Source organism: Panthera leo, chromosome C1 (genome assembly GCF_018350215.1).
Source record: "Panthera leo isolate Ple1 chromosome C1, P.leo_Ple1_pat1.1, whole genome shotgun sequence".
Lineage (NCBI taxonomy): Eukaryota > Metazoa > Chordata > Mammalia > Carnivora > Felidae > Panthera > Panthera leo.
Genome location: NC_056686.1, coordinates 100,009,207 through 100,031,905, shown reverse-complemented (window position 1 = coordinate 100,031,905; position 22,699 = coordinate 100,009,207). Strand labels below are relative to the sequence as shown.

The following is a 22,699-nucleotide window of genomic DNA, read 5'->3' as shown; positions in this document are numbered from 1 at the left end:
GGGCACTTGTGATGAGCACTAGGTGTTGTATGCAGATGATGAATCAATAAATTCTGCTCCTGAAACCAATATTATACTATATGTTAACTAACTGGAATTTAAGTAAAAACTTAAAATACATACATATATACTAAAAAAATAATATGCCAGGGCATTATTTTGGTTGGGGCTGTTCTAAACTGCATATATGCTAAGACTTCCTTAGGAAAAAAATTATATGGTACCATGTGTTTTTCTATAAATAAACTCAAGTTTTACAACCAAAAAAATAGAGAGAGAACAGATACACAAAACACAGTATATCCATACAACAGAATACTACTTACCAAAGAAAAAAGTGATACATGCAACAACACTGATTAATCTAAAAAACATTATGCTGAAAAAATTAGCAGACCCAAATAAGTGCATACTACATGATCCCAATTATATGAAGTGCCAGACAGGCAACCTACAGTGATCAAAAGCAGCTAAGCGTTGGGGGTGGGGTGAAAACCACCATCACTGCAAGACTAGGATGGAAATGTTCCAGAGTGACTGGGGTGGTCGTTACCCAGGCTTATATATTTGCCCAAGACAATGAACTGCACATCTAAAATACTTCGATAAAGTGGATTTTTAAAGTTAAAATAAAGAAAACTAAAGGAAAAGGATGAAAAAGGAAAATAACCTTATTATGTGTTACTGCCACATAAATACAATTTGGGTTGTAGCTCCCTCTGCTGCAGGGAAAAAAAAGGCAAGGATGTTTCAAAGTACACAGTTTTGACACTGAAAAAAAATGCTTCATGGTGAAAGTGATATTCACTCTGTGTGTGTGTCCCTACTGTCTAACATTTGGATTGCACTGTGACACTGTGGGACATCCTAAGAGGAATCAGAAAACAGGGAGACCATGGTTTTGGCCCTCCAGTATACCATTTGAGGAGACTGGATCACATGAACAGGCACTTGGCAATGACTTGCCCACCCGACCTCAAGGTGTACTGGCTATCCCTCGTCAGTGCAGGGAATTCCTTGATCCCTAACTTCTTCCATAATGGTTTACTGATTCACAGGTGTCAGGGGTTCTCAGAGTGTGATTCCCTAGACCAGGAGCATCAGCATCACCTGGAAACTTGTTACAAGTGCAGATTTTTAGACCCCACTCAACACGACTAATCAGACTTTGGTGACAGAGCCTAGCAATCTTGTTTTGCAAGCTTTCCAGGTGATTCTGACGCAAGCGCAAGCTTCAGAACCACGGTCCCAGGTGCACCAAAACTTCCAGCACTAGTTGGCGTGCATGGTTTCTGCTCTCCTTGTGGGCATCTCAACCTCTGCCTCTACTGAAAGCAGGTCCACTGCCCTGACGCCCTCACTTTTGACATCTCATTTCAAAGGTCCTGGGCCTTTTCTTCCTGCTTCATCAACTCCTTCACGCATTCACTGTGAGCGATCTTCTAGCACTAACTGAATTCTGAATTTAAGCCTGGAGCCTCAACCAAGAAATAAGGTAGGTCTCTTCTCCTGTTCCCATTTTTGCAAGACCGTATAAAATCGTTCTTTTTCAGCTGTCTCTCTTGGAATCAAATAATTCAATCTTTTATTTAACAGATACTTAGTTCTGAAACAAGTAGGTGTGGTCCCACCATAGATACAGAGATAGAATAACTAAAATACACAAAAATCACTGCCCTTATGCTTATATAGTATATGCTTATACTCTAAGTTGGGGAATGCCTATGGAAATGACATAGTATGTTAGAAGTTGGGTGCTGTGGAGTAAAGGTGAAGTAAGGGGAAATGATACGGGAAAAGGGAGCAATCTGAAATTTTATATAGGATGATCAGAGAGTGCCTTAAAAATATAATTAGAGGGTGCCTGGGTGGCTCATTCAGTTAAAACGTCTGACTACAACTCAGGTCATGATCTCATGGTTCATGAGTTCGAGCCCCACATCAGGCTCCAGGCCGTGGAGCCTGCTTTGGATTCTGTGTCTCCCTCTCTCTCTCTGCTCCTCCCCTGCTCTCTCTCAGAAAATGGATAAAACACGAAAAAAAATTTAAAAATATATATAATTGGAAATGATAAAATGACACAACTAAAAACTACCATTTAACACCTGAAACTGCAAAACTCCTAGAAGAAAACACAGAAAGAGCTCCTTGACTTGAGCCTCAGCAATGATTTTTTGGCTATGACACCAAAAGTGCAGAAAACAACGCAAAAATAAATAAATGGAACTACACCAAACTAAAAGGTTTCTGCAGAGTAAAACCACACACACACGCGCGCGCACACACACACACACACACACACAAAATGGAGGACAACCTATAGAATCAGAGAAAATATTTGTAAATTGCATATATGATAAAGGGTTAACATAGAAAATATATAAAGATCTCATATGACTCAATAACAAAAATGAAGCAATTAAAAAGTGGGCCAAAGAACTAAATAGACATCTGTCCAGGAAAACCATGCAAATCATGAACGGGCACATGCAAACACACTCAACATCACCAATCATCAGGGAAATGCAAATCAAAACCATAATGATATCAACTCACATCTGTTAAAATGGCTGTCATCAAAAAAACAAGAGAGATGTTGCGTGCTATTGGTGGGAATGTAAACTGGTGCAGCTGTTATGGAAAACAGTATGGAGATTCCTCAAAAAATTAAAAATAAAAATGCCTTATGATCCAGTAATCCCACTTTTGGGTATGCATCCACAGGAAATGAAAACAGTGTATCAAAGAAATATCCGCATTCCCATGTTTATTGCACCGTTAAGCTTCACAATAGCCAAGATATGGAAATAACCTATGTGTCTACCAACTAATGAATGGATAAAGAAGACATGGTATGCATAAAACACACACACATACACACACACAGAAATACTATTCAGCCCTAAGAGAGAGGATTTCCTGCCATTTGCAACATGGATGGACCTTGAGGGAACTATGCTAAGTGAGATAAGTCAGACAAGAAAAGACAAAGATCGTACGATATCCATAAGTGGAATCTTCAAAGGCCATACTCGTGTAGAAACTTCTAGTTGGAAGGTGAGTTCTGGGGATCTAACGTAGAGCATTAGATTACAGTCAACAATGCTGTATTATATACCTGAAAGTGGCTGAGAGAGATCTTAAACGTTCTCACAAAAGAGAAATGGTTAAGTACGTGACATGATGGAGGCATTAGCTAACACTACGGGTGGTAATCATATTACAATTAAGACAGATGTATTAAATAACCACTCTGTACACCTTACATTTACACAACACTGTACGTCAATTAGATCTCAATAAGGCTGGAAAAACAAACTACGACCTAAGAGCATCAGAGTACAGATGCAAATAGCCAACTTTGTTCTTACGTAACACATATTTATTGAGTGTCTCTTACACTGCGTACTGGGTGCTAGGGAGGTGAGAGTAGTTAAAAGGAAAAGTTCCTGCAGTTATGAAGCTTACATTCTACTTACTGGTAGAGACAGATAAAAAAACGAATGCATGTATCAGGTGGGAATAGTGCTGAAAAAAATAAAGGAAAGACGAGAGAATAATGGAAAGTACAGATGATATATATACACAGGGCCTATTTTTACGGACAGGCACTCAAAAAACACAGCAGTTGGAAGTCAAGGGGAGTGTGAACACAATTTGTGAGTTCCTTGATGTCAAGACTGTTCTCTATACATTCACTGCTGTTATCTCTGGCACATAAAACAGCAAAGGCACATATGAGGCATCAAGTATTTGTTGGATGAATTATTTCATACACTACAGTGTGTCATCTCTATATTCTGATCACCATTTACTTAGTAGATAAGGACACATCAAGAGTAAAGAGGTAGAATTAAGAACCCCAGGAAATAATAGTTTAAAAGGGTGAGCAAATTCTGAAACCTTTATCCCTATTAATTTCCTAAGAACTTCCAACAGTTTTGACTTTTTATCTGTGTTCTTAACCTATAGAAAAAAAAAAATCAAGTGACTTATTCTCTTGAGTTTATTTTGAATCACTTAAAAATTCAAAATAATTTAAGACTGACTTCTAAAAAGCCTACTCATTCAAAGCTTACTTTACGTATCAAGTACTATCTAAATATTTTGTTACTTCTCAGAATATTCTCAATTCTAATGTTTCTAATCAGTTAATTTTCTAAAATACTTTTTCCCCTGAACTTTCAGAGCTTTCCATCTGTGAGAAGTTTTGTGAAGAGTTAGTTCTCTAGACTTAACTCTGTTTAACTAAAATGATCATAACTCAAATGCACATGCCCCTTGACCCAGCCATTCTACTGTAAGGAATATAAGTGACTATTTATATTCATACAGGGAGCAGAGTTATATATAAAAGGATACTCACTGAAACGTTTATAACAGCAAAAAACTAGAACAAACTTCTATATCTAACAATAGAGTACTGATTAAGCAAATGACATACTCCTCAGTGGATTTATGTGTCCATATGGAAACCTTTTCTAGATAAAGAGTAAGATGAAAATTGCAAGTCTCAGAACAGCAGGTATACATGATTGCATCTGTGGGGAGGGGAGGGGGAAAAGGCTATTAAAAGGATACACATTATAAATATATATTTTTACATGTTTGCTTATACCCTGAAAACCTCTAAAAGGATACCTCAAGAACTGTTGAATAATAGTTATCTTTGGGAAGTGAGACTGGATGTGGAATCCAGAGACATTTTTCTTCTCCGTTTTTTTTCTGTTTAATTCATTTTGCCATATCCACATTTTATTTTTATGATTAAAAAAAAGCTATATTAAAAACAATCCATTTGGCCTTGAGTTTTGAGGAACTGCACAATATAGAGGAAAAAGATTTTACACAACTAATTTTAAATATGACAAGAGCTAAGCTGTTCATTCTGTATCATTCAACAAACATTTGTTGAGTGTATACTGTAACCCAAACGTGAAACTAAACTCTAGGGCATTAATATTTCCTGTAGTCTATTAGGACAAGGAAGTATCGTGAGTATAATTAAGGATCGATTAATTCTGCCTTAGTGTTGGAGAGAACTCACAGACAGTGATATCTAAGCTACACCTTGAAAACCTAGTTAAGAGTTTGTTAGGGATAAAAAAGGAATGAGGAATCGCATGCAGAAGGGGCAGCAAGAGAAGGACACGTAAGTGAAAATGCATAGTAAGCAGGTATAGACCTGCTAAGTGGTTCAGCAGGAGACGTGACCGAAAAGATACATGCAGCACTTAATCTCAATTATTCAATATAGGAGCAAAGAAGGTGGACAATGTGGAGGCAAGAGGCATCTTTTTCATCCCTCTTTCTCACCTGGTGGAGTATACCTGCAGGACAGTTCGAAAAGTAGGACTACTGGAGCAAAATTAATGTGAACTTAGTATTTCAATAGGTTCTTTCCCAATGATCTTTACCCCCCACATCAAACAACACTCTCACGAGCCCTCCTGTATGACTAGATCCTTATATCCCTGCCCACACCAGAATATAAATTTTTAAAATCTGAGGTAATCTGATAGTAAAACATAGTATTTGATTATTAATTTACGTCATTTCTCTATGAGTGGGTCAAACATTTAGTTTTCATGTGTTTATTGTCCAACTTTATTTTCAGTGAACTGCCTTTACTTATTTTAGCTTAGCCTTTGTTCCTTAATTTCAAATTTCAGTTATTCTACTATCAAATGAATTGCAAATATGTTTTCCCAGCATGCCACCTTTTACTTTAGTGTTCTTTTTTTTTTCCCCTTGGGGATGTTTTCCATTTTCAAGTGGCTAAAGTGTTTTATCTTTTCCTTCTATGATTTCTGGGGTTTGTGCCATGCATCCTCACCCCCAGAGTTGGGAACAAACATTTCCGACTTTTTTCATGATTTTATTTCATTTTTTATATTTAAAGCATGTTCTATGTAAGATCAGTTTTTGGTATTTAGCAGGGATCCAGCGAACTAGCCATGACTCCTTCCTAATGAACAGTTTTCCTAGTATCCTCTAGTAACTAATCTAACTTTTCTTCAATGATCTGGATGGATTTTCTACAAAGATGAAATTCCCACACACAAGAGGGCTTATTTCTGAACTCTGTTTTGTTCCACTGCTCCATTTACTCTTGTACCACTACTAACCTCTTGGTTTTTATAGCTTTATTAACAGTTTTTAAATGATCCTCTATGTATAAATATTGCACACTATATGATATAAAGTAGCTTATAATTTCTTTTATTGTCTGGAAGGGCTTGTCCCCTGCAGTGACTGTGTACTTTGTCAAACACAGCTAAGCTGGAACTCATTTGTCAGAACCACTTTCTCTGTATGCTCGTGGGTTAGAGCTGGCTACAGAAGACAGACCCTGCACGTGAGCCGGAGGCCGAAGTATGGCGGCACCCACCAAGCGTCCGAGGAGTCTAGTGTTGCCATGTGCTGTTAACACGATGCACTTACCGGTCACTGCCTGGCTCACCTTGCAAGGCGGGGAGGCTGCCAGACCTTCAACACCTGCCACTCCTGTTGGAGCTCCTCAGTCATTTTTCCAGTTCTTAAGCCAGGCATATAGAGTCCCATGGCAAAGGGTGCCAGCTTCTTCTGCAAATTAGCTGCTTATCAAAGTCGGAGGCCACGAGACACAGATAAGGGATCATTTGTCCTTGTGAGTTCCAGTCTGCCCTTGTTCTCCTTTGCTTCGCATCTAGCTTCTTTCCCCAACTATTAGCACAACCATCCTGCAATGACTTTCCACCTGCTACCGTGTATTTTGTGCCAGATATACTTCTAAGTGCTTCACTATATTAATTTCCATAACAACCCTTTCAGGTGATACTATTATTAATTTTCTTTTTACATATGATAAACCTGAGGCAGAAAATTCAGTAACTTGTCCACATAGTTACTACGGGGAAGAGTTGGGATAAGACAGACAAATATGTACTGGTAGAGATGTCTGTATGATCTGATGAATTTGGTATATATAGAGAAGACATTAAATCTGTGAGTGTCACAAAGCTAGAAGAGCTAATACATTAAATGAAAAACGCAACAGTTCAAAAAATTTCAACAAATCAGAATATGTTAAATCTAACAAAGTAAAATTTAATAAGGATAAAGATAAAATGAAATAAATTTTGGAAAAATTAATTACATCAAATAGAAGAAAGTAATTATCCTAGTTCATGTTAAAAAAAACGCCTGGGTGGCTTAGCCAGTTAAGTATCCCAACTTCGGCTCAGGTCATAATCTTGGTTCATGGGTTTTGAGCTCTGCATAGGGCTCTGCGCTGACAGTGGGAGCCTGCTTCAGATTTTCTGTCTCCTGCTCTCTCTGCCCCTCCCCCGCCTGCACTCTGTCTTTCTCAAAAATAAACATTAAAAAAAAAAAAAAGACCAATAGCAAAATTTCAAGCTATACTGACAGGGTTACTAGAAAATAGAAGAGTATTATCTTGCATTGATGTGACTATAATGACCAAAGTAGGGACTGGTAACCTGAACTGGTTTAACCACATCTTAAATGCAGTGTTCAGTCCAGAAAACCATGGACTCATGTCCACAGAAGGCAAGCAGACCAGTGCCATAGAAAGAAATAGTACACAAACCTGCAATCTTTAGCCTGGCAAATATGCAGCAGACTGTATACTTCCAAAGGGCAAAACATGTATCACTGAATGGAGCTCACAGTGAAGCAGATTTAAACTCAATGTAAGAAAGAGTTTTCTAATAAGAAAGGCTTTTGAACAGTGGCATGGGTTGGCCTTCCGAGGCAGTGAGCTGCCCATCAACCGAAAAGATTAACAGAAGACTTTATGACACAATACTCTGTATGTTGTAAAGATACTTTTAGCACTGGGAATGTGTGTAGGAGGAAGAAATGGATTGTGGTGGTTTCTGTTGGAATGAATGACCTCTAAATTTTCTTGCAGCTCAAAAAATTCCTTTTGATTCTAGGCACAAAAACAGCAATTAAATTTGAGGCAGGAAAATATGGTTGTAGTTGAATTTACTTAAAAGACTGGTTTTTTTCTGATTACAAAAGTAAAAACAATGTTTTGATGTGGAAATACATATGAAGACATTTATCTACATGTTTTATCTATACGTGTGTATATATATACATGTATATATTTATATGTGTATATGTGCAGGTAATAGCCTATTAATTATACCATGAGGAGTCTCTATTACTGGATCCATAATATCCACTGTGGATGTGCCATAATTTATTTAACCATCTGTTACTAAACATGTAATAACTCTTTGTTTTTATAAATGCACTAAACACCCTTGTACATAAATTTTTTTCTATAGCTTTAACTAAGACTCTTGACCTATTCTTACATAGTTTTCCAGAATTTTGCTATTATATTCGAAGTTTGAATTTTAAGAGATAGGAAGGGGGAAAAAGTACATAAGGAGGATTCACAGGAAGCCACACAAAACATAACTTCTGCCCCCAGAGATTTTCCCACCGAAGGCAGACACACTGTGGTGGCAAGCTTGGCCTTTACAGTGTTTCTCTTTCAATAACAAACTTTTAAGAGGACCATGGTTCCAATAACCTGTGATTTCTTGCAGCCTTTAATGCCTAATATATAGGAACGCAGAAGAACAGATGGGAATGCGTCTTCAGCAAGTACGCTTATCAGACCTTCGAATCAAGACCCAACAGCACTGTGCTGAGATCCGACGAAAAAGCCAAATGAGACCTAGGTTAACAGATGTAGATACTGAGGTACAGATATGTCTCTTGGAATTGTTGTAACTTAAGGGGCCCTGGATCACCTGCTACGTCGCTAAAAACCAATGAAAAAAACAGTCCTCAGAGCAAACAAACCCGTTATCAAAGACTCTTTCTTGCAAGTATGGCACAGTGGTATTACCTCCTATTTCTGTGTAACAGTCCAGACTCCAAACAAAACGCTTCCAGTTTAGCAATTCCTCCTGAGCTGAAAGCTAGTCAAGGCTGGCTTTTCCTTTCTTCCATAATCCCTCCCCTCACCTAAAGAGCAGACTGTCTTGTATTACTAATAATATGCCACCATTTTCAAGAGCCTAAATCTCCTCTTAAAATATGCAGATATAAATATTCTACAAATTCAATCTTGAGAAAATCCCTCCAGGGCCTTCTGTCCCATTCAATCTAGACTGATAAATCTCTTGATCTTTCCTTCATTTGTTCCCTAATTCCAAGTCTTCTTTTTTGGTTTCTACTCAGCGTTGATGGCACATATCCTCCAAGACATTAACTGAGAAAGTAGGTTTGTGAGACCTGCATGACTAGAAACTTCGAATTCTAAGTTGGAATTTTCTCTCAGAATTTTGAATCAACTGCTCCACTGCTTCTAGCTTTCACTGTTGTTCTTGAGAAGTCTGAAGCCCCGCCTGATGTCAGATCGTTTTTCTCAGACTTTTATTCCCCCTCTCTTTGGAAGCTGCTGGATCTTTCCTTTACCTGCAAGTGTTCTGAATATGGCCTTGTGCCTTGGTGCGGGTCTGTTTTCAGTGTTTTCCAGCACAGAATCTTGTGCTGGAATCTTGATGGCTGCTTTCAATCTGGAAACTAATGTCCTTCAGTTCTGGGATATTTTCTTGAATTACCTTGTTGTATTCATATTTTGTTTTTTAAATAAACTTTAAACACTTGAAGTATAACATACAGACATAAACATGCACATATCTTACATATTTATTTTGACAAATATTTCTAAGTCAATACTGCCCATTAACATTTAAAACTGAAGCCCCAAATGCTGACTAGACACCGTAGGCATGTTGGCATTTCCTGGTGGTTGCACCACTCGGGAATGGGGGAAGAAATGGCCATTTTGCTGAGGGAGCCTCACGTAGCAGTGCCTCTGGATTTTCTTCTTGCAGGCAAATCTATTTCCCCGGAAAGGAGCCCTCCAATCTCCCATCTACTACCTTCAGCTGCGCCTGCCATCCCGGCAGCCCACAGCCTCCGTGATTTCACCTCTTCGGACAAGACATCTCTAGTTTCATTCGTGGTAGAGATGAGATGAGGCAGGGGGGGACTGGGGTCTAGCTACTCGTTCTATAAACTTACTTAAAAATTCTACAGTTTTCAACCCTACCATGTCAAGTCCTGCGTTTTTCCAAAGTTCTAAAGCACTCACCAGTTTGCTTCCAGTTAACTTCTCCTGATGCAGGTACTTAGCTTTCTCCGTTTTCCATCTTCTAAAAATTTGCTGACATCTCTTGTCTCTGTTGATTTCTTTCTCATTCTTTTTGTCCTTGAACATTGCACCTGCTTAGCCCTCCATAGTCATTTTAATGGCTTTCATGAGAGAGTGGAGGATAAATCAAGTGTTCGCTCTGCCAAGCTAACCTGGAACGCCTCCTTTGTTACATGTAGCCATCTTCAAACAGCAGATATATGCTTTCTTTTCTCTTCATCCTCAAAAGCTTCCTGCACTTGTATTTTGAGCTCCAGATCTATATTTGCAAATGCCTCTTGGGAACATATGTCAAAAGTAACTCATTATCTTTTCTGAAAATCTACTTCTTGCAACTGCGTGTCATAATCCTTACAGTTACCCACACTGAAAACTGAAATGTTATCTCCTACTCTTCCTTCTTTCTGGATCTCCCTATATCTAGTAAGATACTAGCACTTGTCAATTACACCCTCTAGAGCACCTGAATCTCATCCTTTATATGTCACTGTCTGCCTTACAGCTATTCCCCGAATACTAAGTCATCCTACTCTACCCATTTTGCCTTCAAGTCTGGTTTAAATGCCACCACCTCCATGAAGTCTTCCTTTCTGCTTTCTAGGTTAAGTAAACACTTCCTCCTCTGGAGGACTGCTCACTTTATTAACATTTCTCTTGTACACTTAACTATATTTAACATTTTTTGCAAACCTGTATGTGTTTTATTTCCTCTGTTAGAATCTTAGAGTTTTAAGGAAAGAGGCCTCGAAGGAATCTATCCCTGACCTTGCTCATCACATAGTTTTTATCATGCCATCAGTATGTATGCTATAGAAATAAACATATTGGCAACTACTGAGGCAAACAAAAGAAACAGAGGACACAGCATTTTACCTTCTGGAGAAAAATGTGTAGCTATAGCTGTAGGACAATAATATGTAAAAGGTAAAACAGCCCTCAACTAGGTCAAGAACACATGCTATTACATTTAACGCTGCTGCTCCCAAGCCAATCAGTTGCCATCTCTGATAGCCAAAACACACAGATTATTGCCCTTTAATGAATGGACAATAAATATGAACCGCTTGATAGAATATACAATCTTCAGTTAACAGCTACTCAGCTTCTGATAAAAGCCTGTTTAAATTAATTGGTATTTGAGAAAAATCTATGAAGTCATACTAATCTTCATTCCTCTATAGAGTTTCAAGCTCTATCTTAATAGTAAGAAAAATATAAACCTACAACTACATTAGTCTTCACAGAAATGTCTTGATTCAAATGCATTCTACATTATGCCATCAGTTTTTATAAAGAATAAGTCACATTAAGAGTTTTGCATCTTCTATAAAACGTCACTGTTTGAAGATATCTGCCATTATGTACTAGGATGAGCCCTATAAAACTGCCAGTATTTCACTGTTGTTGACTTTTAAAAAGGGCATTTTTATGTGGTTCATCTAATAGTTCAGTACTTAATAACAAGCTATGAAATTAGGTCATCTTATAATTTAGCAGTAAGAAAAAATTGGTCTCATTTGTCAAAGTCATATGTTCTCCCAACTCACAAAGATGAAAATGACACTGAGCAAGATGCTTCCTTTTTGCTACCAGGAGGCTCAGTGCTGATGTAGTACTCAACTGTGATAATTCCTTAGCCTAGATTTTGTTATAATTATCTGAATGATTATTGTCTCACCCTTTTCACTTTTATTGATTCAAAAACGTATATGTGTTTTTCTGAAAGTGAGTATTGTGGCAATTATATATATATGTGTGTATATATATATATATATATATATATATGTACATATACATATATATATATATATATATATGCAAATTATATATATAACTGGTTACCCAGAGTGCTGTGTTGAGAAGGATTCTTCCTGAACTTGGCAGTGGAAAGTACCAAGGTCAGCTGGTAATATTCCATATACGTAACTGGAAGGGGAAAGGCAGCATGCCACATATTTGCAACTCCATCTCATGTCCTAATGGGGACACTGAAGAGGAATCTGAGAATTAATTATGAAAGCCAATCTGCAAGAAGGGAGATCTGAACTCAATTTAGAAATAAGAGAGGGACATTAATTGATAGAAATGGTAAAGGCATTCCCATCAGAGCCAATAAAACATGAAATAGACAATAAAATGCAAGGGAGTATATACGTGTGTGTGTATGTGTATGTATATATATACGGCTATAGATTAGGTTGATTTAAGGATAGAATCTATAGTAAAATAAATTAGGAATGAAGCTAGAGATGAATGAATCACTGTAGCTTTTGAGGAGGACAGTGACACGAAGAAACGGGTTACACACGTTGAAAATCAAGCAATTTCTTTTTAAGACTTGAAGAAGCCTCAAAATTAGCATTTTACCACTGCTATAGTAATAATTCATTGAGCATGATGCTAATAACACTGAGCCAAAGACTACTGGTAAAAGAATATTCACCCAGTCTGAGTTATCACTGACCTTATAATTAAATCTAACCTTATGATCAAACTTAGAATCACCATTAATGGGCTAACCCATTACCACGTGCCTCTTTACAGGGTGCAACGTGGACACATCATATATATAATATTCATGCCAAAAAAGTTTAACCTAAATCTGACCATGAGGAAACAATCGTTAACTATCTAAACTGAGGGACATTCCCCAGAGCAACTAGCCTGAATACTTATGTCAATGTCATAAAAGACAGAAGCAAAACAAAAGACCTTGGGTCTAGGTTAAAGAAAACTAAAGAGACATGACGATCAAATGCAACAAGAGGGATCCTTTATTGAATCCTGCACTGGGGTTAAAAATAAAGAGCTATAGGGGTGTGTTGGTGGCTCAGTTGGTTTAAGCGTCCAACTCTTGATTTTGGCTCGGGTCATGATCTCACAGTTAGTGAATTCGAGCTGTTAGCACAGAGTCTGCTTGGGATTCTCTCTCTCCCTCTCCCTCTGCCCCTCCCCCACTCACACACATGCTCTTTCTCAAAATAAATAAATACAGTTTAATAAACAAATAGTTGAAAGTACATTATGAGAACAACTGAGAAATCTGAAAATGGACTGCATATTACACACCAGTGTTGTATGAATGTTAAGTTTCACAAACGTGATAACTGTACTGTGATGATGCAGACTTATTCCCTTTTCCTGCAAACTTTTGTGTTAGGTAAGTATCAGAATGCTGGCGAGTAACTCTCAAATTATAGTGCAAGTAAATTTATTTCCAAAAATAAGTAAAGCTGTGAATGTGTACATGGACACATATATACACAGAGGTAGAGGAATATGGCAGAAATTAACAAAAGGTAAATCTAGGTAAAGGATACACAAATAGTCACTGTGCCATCCTTAAAATTTCCTGGTCAAAAAAAAAAAAAAAGAGATCTTAGATAATTTGGGTCACATTCCACCGTTTATGGCTATGAAAACTGAAAGCAAAGAAACTTTATTCTGACACACTCTCCCAGCTTACAGCAAGTGTGTAACTAAAGCTGCTGTGGTTTTGTCTTCTCACCCAGTGCTCTACCTCACATGGTCCCAGTCTAACCATGCAGGGTGAGCCCAACAAGGAAGGACCAGAGGCCAGGGGGCTGACTACTGAGCAGATGTTCTAAACCATCAGCAGCAGTTAGGGTTTGGGTTAGGATCAGTCACAGATAGGGAAAGGAGGGGGCAAAATAAAGAAACAATGTAACACGAATCGTGGAGAGTTAATGATATATTAGAGAAAAAAGAAATAAGTTTATAATGTACATGAAGAAAAGGTGGGAAAATAAGAGTGCTAGGGACACTAAAGGAAAAACCAGAATAAGATGGCCATTTGAGATCAGAAACTTAGTCTGCGATAGGTACATTTCAATTGTAATGTCCCAACACATACGCCAGAAGTAGACTAGAATGCAGACTCCAGGAGGGTAGGGATTTTTGTCCTTTTTGTCTGCTGATACATCCACAATTAGCCTGAACAATGCCTGGAAATAAACTTTTTTTTTTTTTTTTTTTTTTTTTTTTTTTAACAAATGAAGTTTGTTTCTGAGGCACTCAGGTACAGACACACAGGAAATAGAAATATGAAATTTACGAGAGGGTATCAAAAGAGATTTACTTGGGAGATCCGCAGGGAAGAGGACACATGTAAGGTGTCAGTTTCTGGAGCTCTGCCTGGAGTTCTGAGTACAAGCCCAAACAACAGTGGTCTTTCTTTTCCACTGTTCCTTTTATGTGTATCTTTACAGGAACCCTTACAGAGAGGAGGGATGACTGTGGTCATATACCCTCTAGTACCATCACAACTCCGTTATTATTCCTAACGGACTTCGTTAGTGCGAGCAGGGGGTTCAGGTGCAGTCCCAGGACCAGCAGGACCAGGGTCAGCGGGGAGTTTGCCAGAAAACGCAAATTCTCAGGTCCTGCACTAGGTCCACCACAGGAGAAACTGTGCGGTTGCGGCCTCGTTACCGATGCTTTCAGGAGTCTTCCAGGTGATTCTAACGCATCCCACAGAGCCGAGGACAAAGCAAAGGTACTCAACTCTTAGTGGACAAAATATCTACCTCATAGTTTAAGTCATTCTTCTGGAGATACAGCTAACAATTTAAGACCCGATTACAGAAAAAGATATTTGTAATAGAATCTGGTGTCACAGGCCACCAGTCGTAACTCCTCAAGCAGAGACCACGCAGCGACACCTGCCTACAGTAAAAACAGAGTATTTAAAGGCATCCACTTACTTCAACGTCTCAGCGAGAAAGAAACTCTGCTGCACGTCGTCATGGGTAGGAGTAGACGAGTACACGTCCTTCACCCCAGAAAACCCGCCACTCACTCGGCAATACTTCTCAATAGCCTGTGAGAGAGACCAGACAAAAGAATCAATTCCACACAATTTCACGTCTTGGGGACAAATTAAGGAACCCCAGTCAAAAGTTCACAAAGATCTATCTGAGGATTTGACAGGTTAAGAAGAAAACTTATTACTGAATGGGAATATTCTCACACTGGAAAAATTAATGGAGGGATCTGTTTCCTGTGGAACTTTTCCCCCTCCAAAACTCTTCAATCTTTTAAAAGCATCTTCTATTTTCCTAACTGAGGAAAGTCAAGTTTGGGCTATTCACACTGAATTAGAGACCGGTCTGGCACAATAAAACCTCATTAATTCTAACAAATCAAGGGCGGTCAGTCTGAATTAAACTTTTCAAAGGGAATTTTTTCACTTCTAAGGATAACCCACCCAAAACAAGCTTAAAGAAAAGTATTACCTAAGAGGTCTGCTCTCCATAGTAATAAGCAAGGAGGTAATATTTACTGCAAACATACTACGTGACAGATGCTACATTACAATCCTAGCAGTTAGACATTACAGGTGGTACCAACTGGCAGGAAGCAGCCATCCACATACCCACTACAACAAGAATTACCATGTTAAGAGCCAACCATTAGGATGTATTTGCTCCAAGTCAAGGCTCTTCTAAGAGCCTCACATGTATCATTGAAATCTCCCAACAACCCGTGAGGTTGTCTTAGGAGGCTCCACTTTTCCCACAGGAAAACTAAGGCAAAGGGTGAGTTGCTCTACATTATTGCTAACTACTGCGCTCTGCTGTCCAACTCGGAGCTAAAACTCTTAATTTATATCTCTTCTTGCAGCTTTTGAACATGCCTAAATAAAATATACTCAATCCAATGGAATCCATTCAAAACCCTGTTTTTTTTAAGTTTGAGAGAGAGAGAGAACCCATTCAAAACCCTGTTTTCTTAAAAAGTTTCTTTATTTTGAGACAGTGAGCAAGAGAGCACACACAAGTGGGGGGGGGGGTGCAGAGAGAGAGGGAGAGAGAGAATCCAAGCAGGCTCTGTGCTGTCACAGGGCTCGATCTTAGGAACCGTGAGATCATGACCTGAGCTGAAATCAAGAGTCAGACGCTTAACTGACTGAGCCACCCAGGTACCCCTCCAAACCCTGTCTTTAATTCAGAGCAACCAAATATCCTGCTTATGCAGGTGTGTATCATACTCTAAAATTAAGCCATTCATGAGAAGTTGAATTATACGTGGTTCTTTTCTTTTTCTACCTAACCCTGAGATACTGTCTAATGAAGGTATAGTTATTTCATCATTACTGCCATGGCTTTTTGTTCCTAGTCTTGCTAATTTTCTTATTCTTCTGGTCTCTCTCCTTTCTAATGAAAAGCTAATTAACACTGAAAGTTTTTATTTAATCAAGCTGTTCGTTTTTATATAATTCCATTTTAATTACAGCTGGGTTTTAAAAGTCTTCTTACCAGTTTGGGGCTTTTTTCTATCTAAATATTTTAAATGTATTTTGAATTCAAGAGTTTTTAAATGCCACATTCTGCGCAATGATCATGTGTCTTTACCACCAGAAAACCATCAGAGCAGTTTAAGGATACTGAGAAAGTAGCAGGGAGGCATGACTAATCTTTAAGCCATTTAGAGTCATTTCTTGGAGGCAAGTTTTCATGCAAATATATTCAAGTTTGGAAGTTTGAAGATGTGACTGGAATAGCTAAGGCTACAGAAGACATACGAGATACCATTCTTCAGTCTCAGCCTGTCTTCCCTTTACCTTCTTCACACCCAACAGGGAGGCCAGTGATAGGGAAGAAAGCAACTTCTATTTAAGAGGTGACTCGTCCTCTTTTGTCTTTGCCCCCCTTTTCTGCATCATGGCATACTTCTGAACCTTGAATTTAAAGTGTAATTATTTCAGTTCTTGTTCTCTATATTTGGAGTTTGTGTGTCTATCTAGACTGTAAAAACAACATTCTAACTCCTGTCATTTGACAGACTTAGGTTAAAGCCTGAGCTCGTGAAACCTCTTTTTAATAGACAGAGTAGGGCCATATTTTAAGAAGGTGCACAGGAAAAAAGAACCTTAAGAAAAGGATAGATTATCCTATAGTGTTTCTCACTGAGTGGACAGGTTTCTGCCACCACCCCCCACTCTGCTGCCCCACGTGATTCAGATAAATCTTTCTTATTCCTCTCAATAAGAATCATTAAATATTAGGAGACATTCAAGTCAGACATCGCAGGGTTGCTTTACCTATTTCTCGCATATACAATATTGCTTAATGTACATGAGCATTAGTAAGCCACTGCTATCCACACAAGTGTGTGTGTCCTATTCTCGAACCACTGTGACAACAGTTGGTTGTCTTCCCAACTGTGGCAGGACTCTGTAAAGAGAATTTCACCAGCAGTTATGATCCCAATTCTGGAAGTAAGAGGCCAGTGAAAAGCAACATCAACAAATGCAGCATCCCTTCCCGTTCAATGTAACCACCTGTCTCCGCTAATGTTCTTTTTGTTAAACTCCGCAAAGACTATCCAGGTCTGAATGACAAATGACACAGAAGTGCCCTCACTGTAGTGCAAGTCTTTATCACACTGCTCCTAGATCACTGGCAGCGGTCTCCCAAATCCAGCAATTTGCAGCTTATAATCAGAGCCTTTGTTCGGTCACTCCCCACTAAATAGCCTTTAGTGGCTCCTTTCTCTTTAAAAAACGTTTAGTAATCCTAGAATGGACTCTTTCAGTTAGTTGGTCTTGGTGGGCAGGACATGGTGAGGAAAAAGATCTGACAGGCTGTTTAGACAGGCCAAGGACTTTCTATCTCCACCTCCTGTATGAGAAACACTTATGTAGTAACTGGGAGAGGGGTCTAGTTGTGAGTGAGTGTGTGTGTGTGTGTGGGTGTGTGTGGGTGTGGGTGTGTGTGTGTGTTATTCCTGAACCACTGGGTAAAGGACACATCCCTTGATCTGGCATGTAAGACCATCTACATAACGGCTCCAAACTTCACTCCCTCTGGTGGCCACTGTGAAACCTTCTTTTTACATAAACTGGTCTACATTCTGCAGGAAAACCTATCTTGCCCATTCTTACTTGAGCAAGTTACTGACACTACTTATCTCACCTACAATGTCATCTAGGCTGCACATTCATCATAATTAGTGCTCTTTATCACAATTAGCATATCTCAGACAATAAATGCTCCCTCACTCCTGGGAATAAGCTATACTTTCATGAGAAGACTAATATTTTTCTTCCTCCCCAGGTACTGATAGCCACCTTGTTCTCTGAAAGGCTAGTCTTTTAGGAATAAACTGCTTGCTTCCTTTACTTACTAATCGTTAAAATTTTCTCATAAATAGATACGTAAATAAAGTCTTTCAACCTAGAAAAATTTTAACAATTCACTGATTCTTCATTTGGTGGTTACTAAGAAATTACCTGGAACACAAGCGAAATAGAGGGTAATCTACGCAGGTAATTGTAAGTCTCGGCAATTTTACGATTTTCTTTTTCTCCCCCTAGGGTTAAGCATTAATTGTCAAGGACAGAAACTATATAATCATACTGAAACTCACAATGCCTTTTAAATGACACTTTATAGTTATTCAAGAAGAAGAATGAGTGCACACCCATAGGAAAATAGTTTTATTCAAGAACTAAATCGGATTTTCCTTCTATTGCTTAAGAAACTTAGAAATCGAGTCACAGAGTTTTTCCATCACATAAATGGCAGGAACACTATGGTTACCGAACATGAGGCAACACGGATGGCACGATGGGAAAGCTTGATTTAGCGCTCACGCACATAAAATGAAATATTGGCTTATTTACCAGTGCTGCTTCCCAGCCCCACTGCCTGTATCTTGGATCGTGAGTGAATCGCCATAGGTACCAATAGGTTTCAATTACTTCTGGACGGAGGATGTAATACTTTTCAGCCTGCCGGACGGCCACAGCCTCTACCGCACCATCAAATTTGAACGACTCAGGACCCAGCTTTAATGCTGTAACGTGACCAAAGAAAGAAATGAGCACAATAAGCCACTTGTGTTTGTTCACTAGAGCTTCTCTCTCCCCCCAAAACATGGGGTATAATGTAAAGTTAGTTCCATTTTGTTTTATTTTTATTCTTGCTGTTTTGCAAAACCAGTGACTTTAAAAGATCTACATTTGGTTTTCTTGTAATAGACTTACAAATATTCCTACTATCCTGACACGAAATATTTCTCATACATAACGTTCATCAACATACTGCTGAATCTAACTATACTGACAAGTCTAGTAATCCTCTGGAAACAAATGCAAAACTAGATGTAAGCACATTACATAATCTGTTTTGTTCCAAAATAAAATGAGACAGATAACTGTATTGTACAGAACTATTTTTTTAAAAGTCAAGACAATTTTAAAGTCCTTTTAATATAACACACATATATAGGAAAACACTGTAGAGCTCAGATCTTGAATTAGATTTAGATGTAAGTTATATACTCTTCAAGCATACTATAGTATATAAAATGCAATATATTTTAAAACTTAAACCAGTTTTAAAAATAAACTCTCTTATCCTATAGCCTCTGTATATATAGCAAGAAAGAGATTCAAATTGCCAATCACCAAGAATTTTACCTGTGGTGCTCACTGATCAGTTTGAATCAAATACCGCCATTACACATATATTTCAACGCTACATACTATTCTGTGAATGATACAATTTCCACTCAGGCTAGAATAAAGAACTACATGAAAGTCTTTTTAATCACCTCTTTCTAATCACGCCTAGCACCCTAACTTTGGCCAATATAAAGTCATCTTCCATTGGGATGCTGGAGTCACACACAATTACCACTCTCAGCGGTCATTCTTTCCGTTTATTGGTGGCAAACAGTTTCAAGGTCTCTAATCTTTCAAAAAATGCTGGAAATTTTTATATTTTCTCAGAAAAGAAAAGGTAAAATAAGAATGATAATGCTGGTAGACCATAAACAGAATCATGCCATAGTTGCTGTCATGACATGTGTTGCTGTGGCCAAATTTCAGCCTTACAAAGGAGACAACGTAAGCTCTAAATAATCACATACAATTGTGAAAAACAGTCTTTCTCACCATCTACCACTCCCAAGAGAAAACACAAAACCAAAAAACATTGTACCAATGGTAGATAATTCTACTGAAAGCAAAACATGTGATCCAGAAAAGTGTATTGCTAAGTCTTAGAGAACTAAAGTAGAACTCAAGCACAGGACTTCAACCTGAAGGTCATGAATTCTATCTCTGGCAGGCTCTGAAAGAAGAAGACATTGTGTTGTGTTGTGTTGTGTTGTGTTGTGTTGTGTTGTGTTGTGCTGAGAAGCCTCTGAAATTGTATGCAAAACTCTGTGTGCACATAAAGCTTTGACCAGCTCCTCAATGGGATCTGAGATTAGGACTAACCAACAAATCCTCAGTATTTTTTGTTAGAGAACTTCTATCCAGCTTATTGACAAGGTCAGCATACGATCAAATATGATTTGGCATTTTAATAAATGCTTTTAAAATGACTATAAAAGTCAAACATCCTAATGATGCATCTAATACTTGTACATCTAATACAAGTACAGGAAGTCATTTGATCTGAATTTCTTATGTCTTTCCTTTCTCAAAGACTGAGTGCTAAGAATTGATTAAATGGAATTTTTAAATGTTAATCTTAAGGCTAACTTTAAATTAGATAACTTCTGTAATGATAATATTGCCTGAATTTGAAGTAGAAATTGGCTGCATGGAACTAATATTTTTAACTTCTCACTAAAAATTATGTCTCACTTATTGGTCATTCATAAATTCACTAATAAAGCACACCAGAGAGAGAACATATCTGTTTTGTGAGGAGTTGGCAAATAAAAATGTACAAGCCCAAATTATACACACATTACATCCATTACTCTGGTCAAATCGCTGGTTTTCATGTTTCTAAGGCATCATTTCTTAGTGCTGTTTTAAGAAACGTAAAAAATAATTTCCTAACAATCTATCTTGCATTTAATTTCTATTTTCTACCTTTAATTTCCCACTTACATTTGATACTTCATTTCCAACAAGTAAAAATTGAGTTGAAACCATAAATAATTTAGTGCTGGGATACAAAAAGAACTCTAAGAGGATGCAAAAATCATCTAATGTAGGCAAAGGAAAGAGATATGCACAAATAAAAAAAATTAAAGTAAAATGTCAAATATGACAAAGGTCAACAGTAAGACACTAAAAAGTACATTTCAAGAAGGCACAGATTAGTCTGCAAGTCATAAGATTCTTCCAGATATGTAGAATCTGTAGAGATCTCAGGAAAAATAAGCATACTCAGGTCAACAAAATAAATACAAGAAAAAATAAAAAAGCATAAGGAATATTCTGGGACAGGCAATTTGACTACAGTTTGAGTAACTTAATAATAAGGGAAGAACTTAAACTATTTCCCTCCTATTAACTTCCTTCTAAGGAAAAAAATAGTTGAAGAAACTCTTAAAGTATGTCTAAAACTCATGTCCAATGGATCTCTTTTCCATTGGATATGTTAAATGTATCCAAATATTAAAATTTCCCCCAGATGTGATAGTACGTGGTCTAGGGAAGATCTTATCCAATTTCCATAAGAAGTAAATTAAATAAAAGTCATTTTATTGATGTTCAGTAGTTTTTTTTTTTTTAAATCTAGAAACCTAGAAAAAGAAAGAATAGTACTATGTTTTGAAAGTCTGCCATCTTGTTTGGCACCAATTCTGCATTATACCTCAGAATAAGCTAAAACAATGTTGTCTGAAACTAAACTAAGTTACTGTTCAGTTTCACGAACAGACTGAGAAATGTTTCCTACAAACCCAGCTAAATTATTAAGCTGCAGGCCATGCTCATCCATAAGGCAGAATATATAAAGATTACCAAACTTTGAATTAACATTAATTCTAATTCCAACAACAAATGAAAGTGAAATTCCAAAGTAATTATTGTGTGAATTTAGCTGAAATAACTGCTAAGAAGCGAACAGGTATTTTTAAACAAGGTGGCCAAAAATACAGCACAGCTATACCAAAACACATAAGATATAATAACCAAGTGGGAAGGAAGCAACACTAGAATCTTGCCTTTTAATTCAAGGATCTAAACTGAGATTAAAGATGAGTAAAAACAGTGAAAGACTTGAAAATACAGGACACAAATCAAAGAGTAATCTTTTTGGGCATACCATGGCAAAGAGGGCCACAGGTTCATTGACTTGCAATGTGAGAATGACAATCAGAACAAGTATGACAGCAACAACAATAGACTGGATGGTTTAAAATTCCATTTATACTCACAACAGCATTCTGAGGAAGACAGGATAGGTATTGTTATCCCATTGTTTTGCAGATGGAGCACCTGAGACTTAGGCAGGTTAAATGACTTGCCTAAGGTTCATAGATAATAAATAGTGGAACATGGGATTTTTGAATCCTAGGCCACATTTTCTTTCTATAATATCACAGTATTTCATATCAGCATCAGCAATGTCATTACAAAATGTGAAAGTCAGGGAATCCTCTCATAACTCTGGTATTCTATGGATTTCTCAAAGGCAAGGGACAGGTCTTATTCACAATTCCACCTGTAAGCATCTAGCATAATGCTTGGCACATAATAGGTGCTCCATGTTTAATGGAGTGAATGATTAATTATACTAA

The 22,699-nt window shown here is 37.8% G+C and overlaps 1 protein-coding gene across 2 annotated transcripts in view; it reads right to left on the bottom strand.

Annotated features, from left to right (window-relative positions):
• The window catches only part of MAN1A2 (mannosidase alpha class 1A member 2), a 176,324-nt gene that overhangs the window by 12,926 nt on the left and 140,699 nt on the right, over nucleotides 1–22,699 (bottom strand). For both annotated transcript variants that reach the window (XM_042953597.1, XM_042953598.1), the window contains exons 11-12: nucleotides 18,834–19,006; nucleotides 14,911–15,026 (exon numbers count right to left, since the gene is read on the bottom strand). In XM_042953597.1, coding sequence (XP_042809531.1) covers nucleotides 14,911–15,026; nucleotides 18,834–19,006 — 289 coding nt within the window. The remainder of the gene's footprint in view (nucleotides 1–14,910; nucleotides 15,027–18,833; nucleotides 19,007–22,699) is intronic.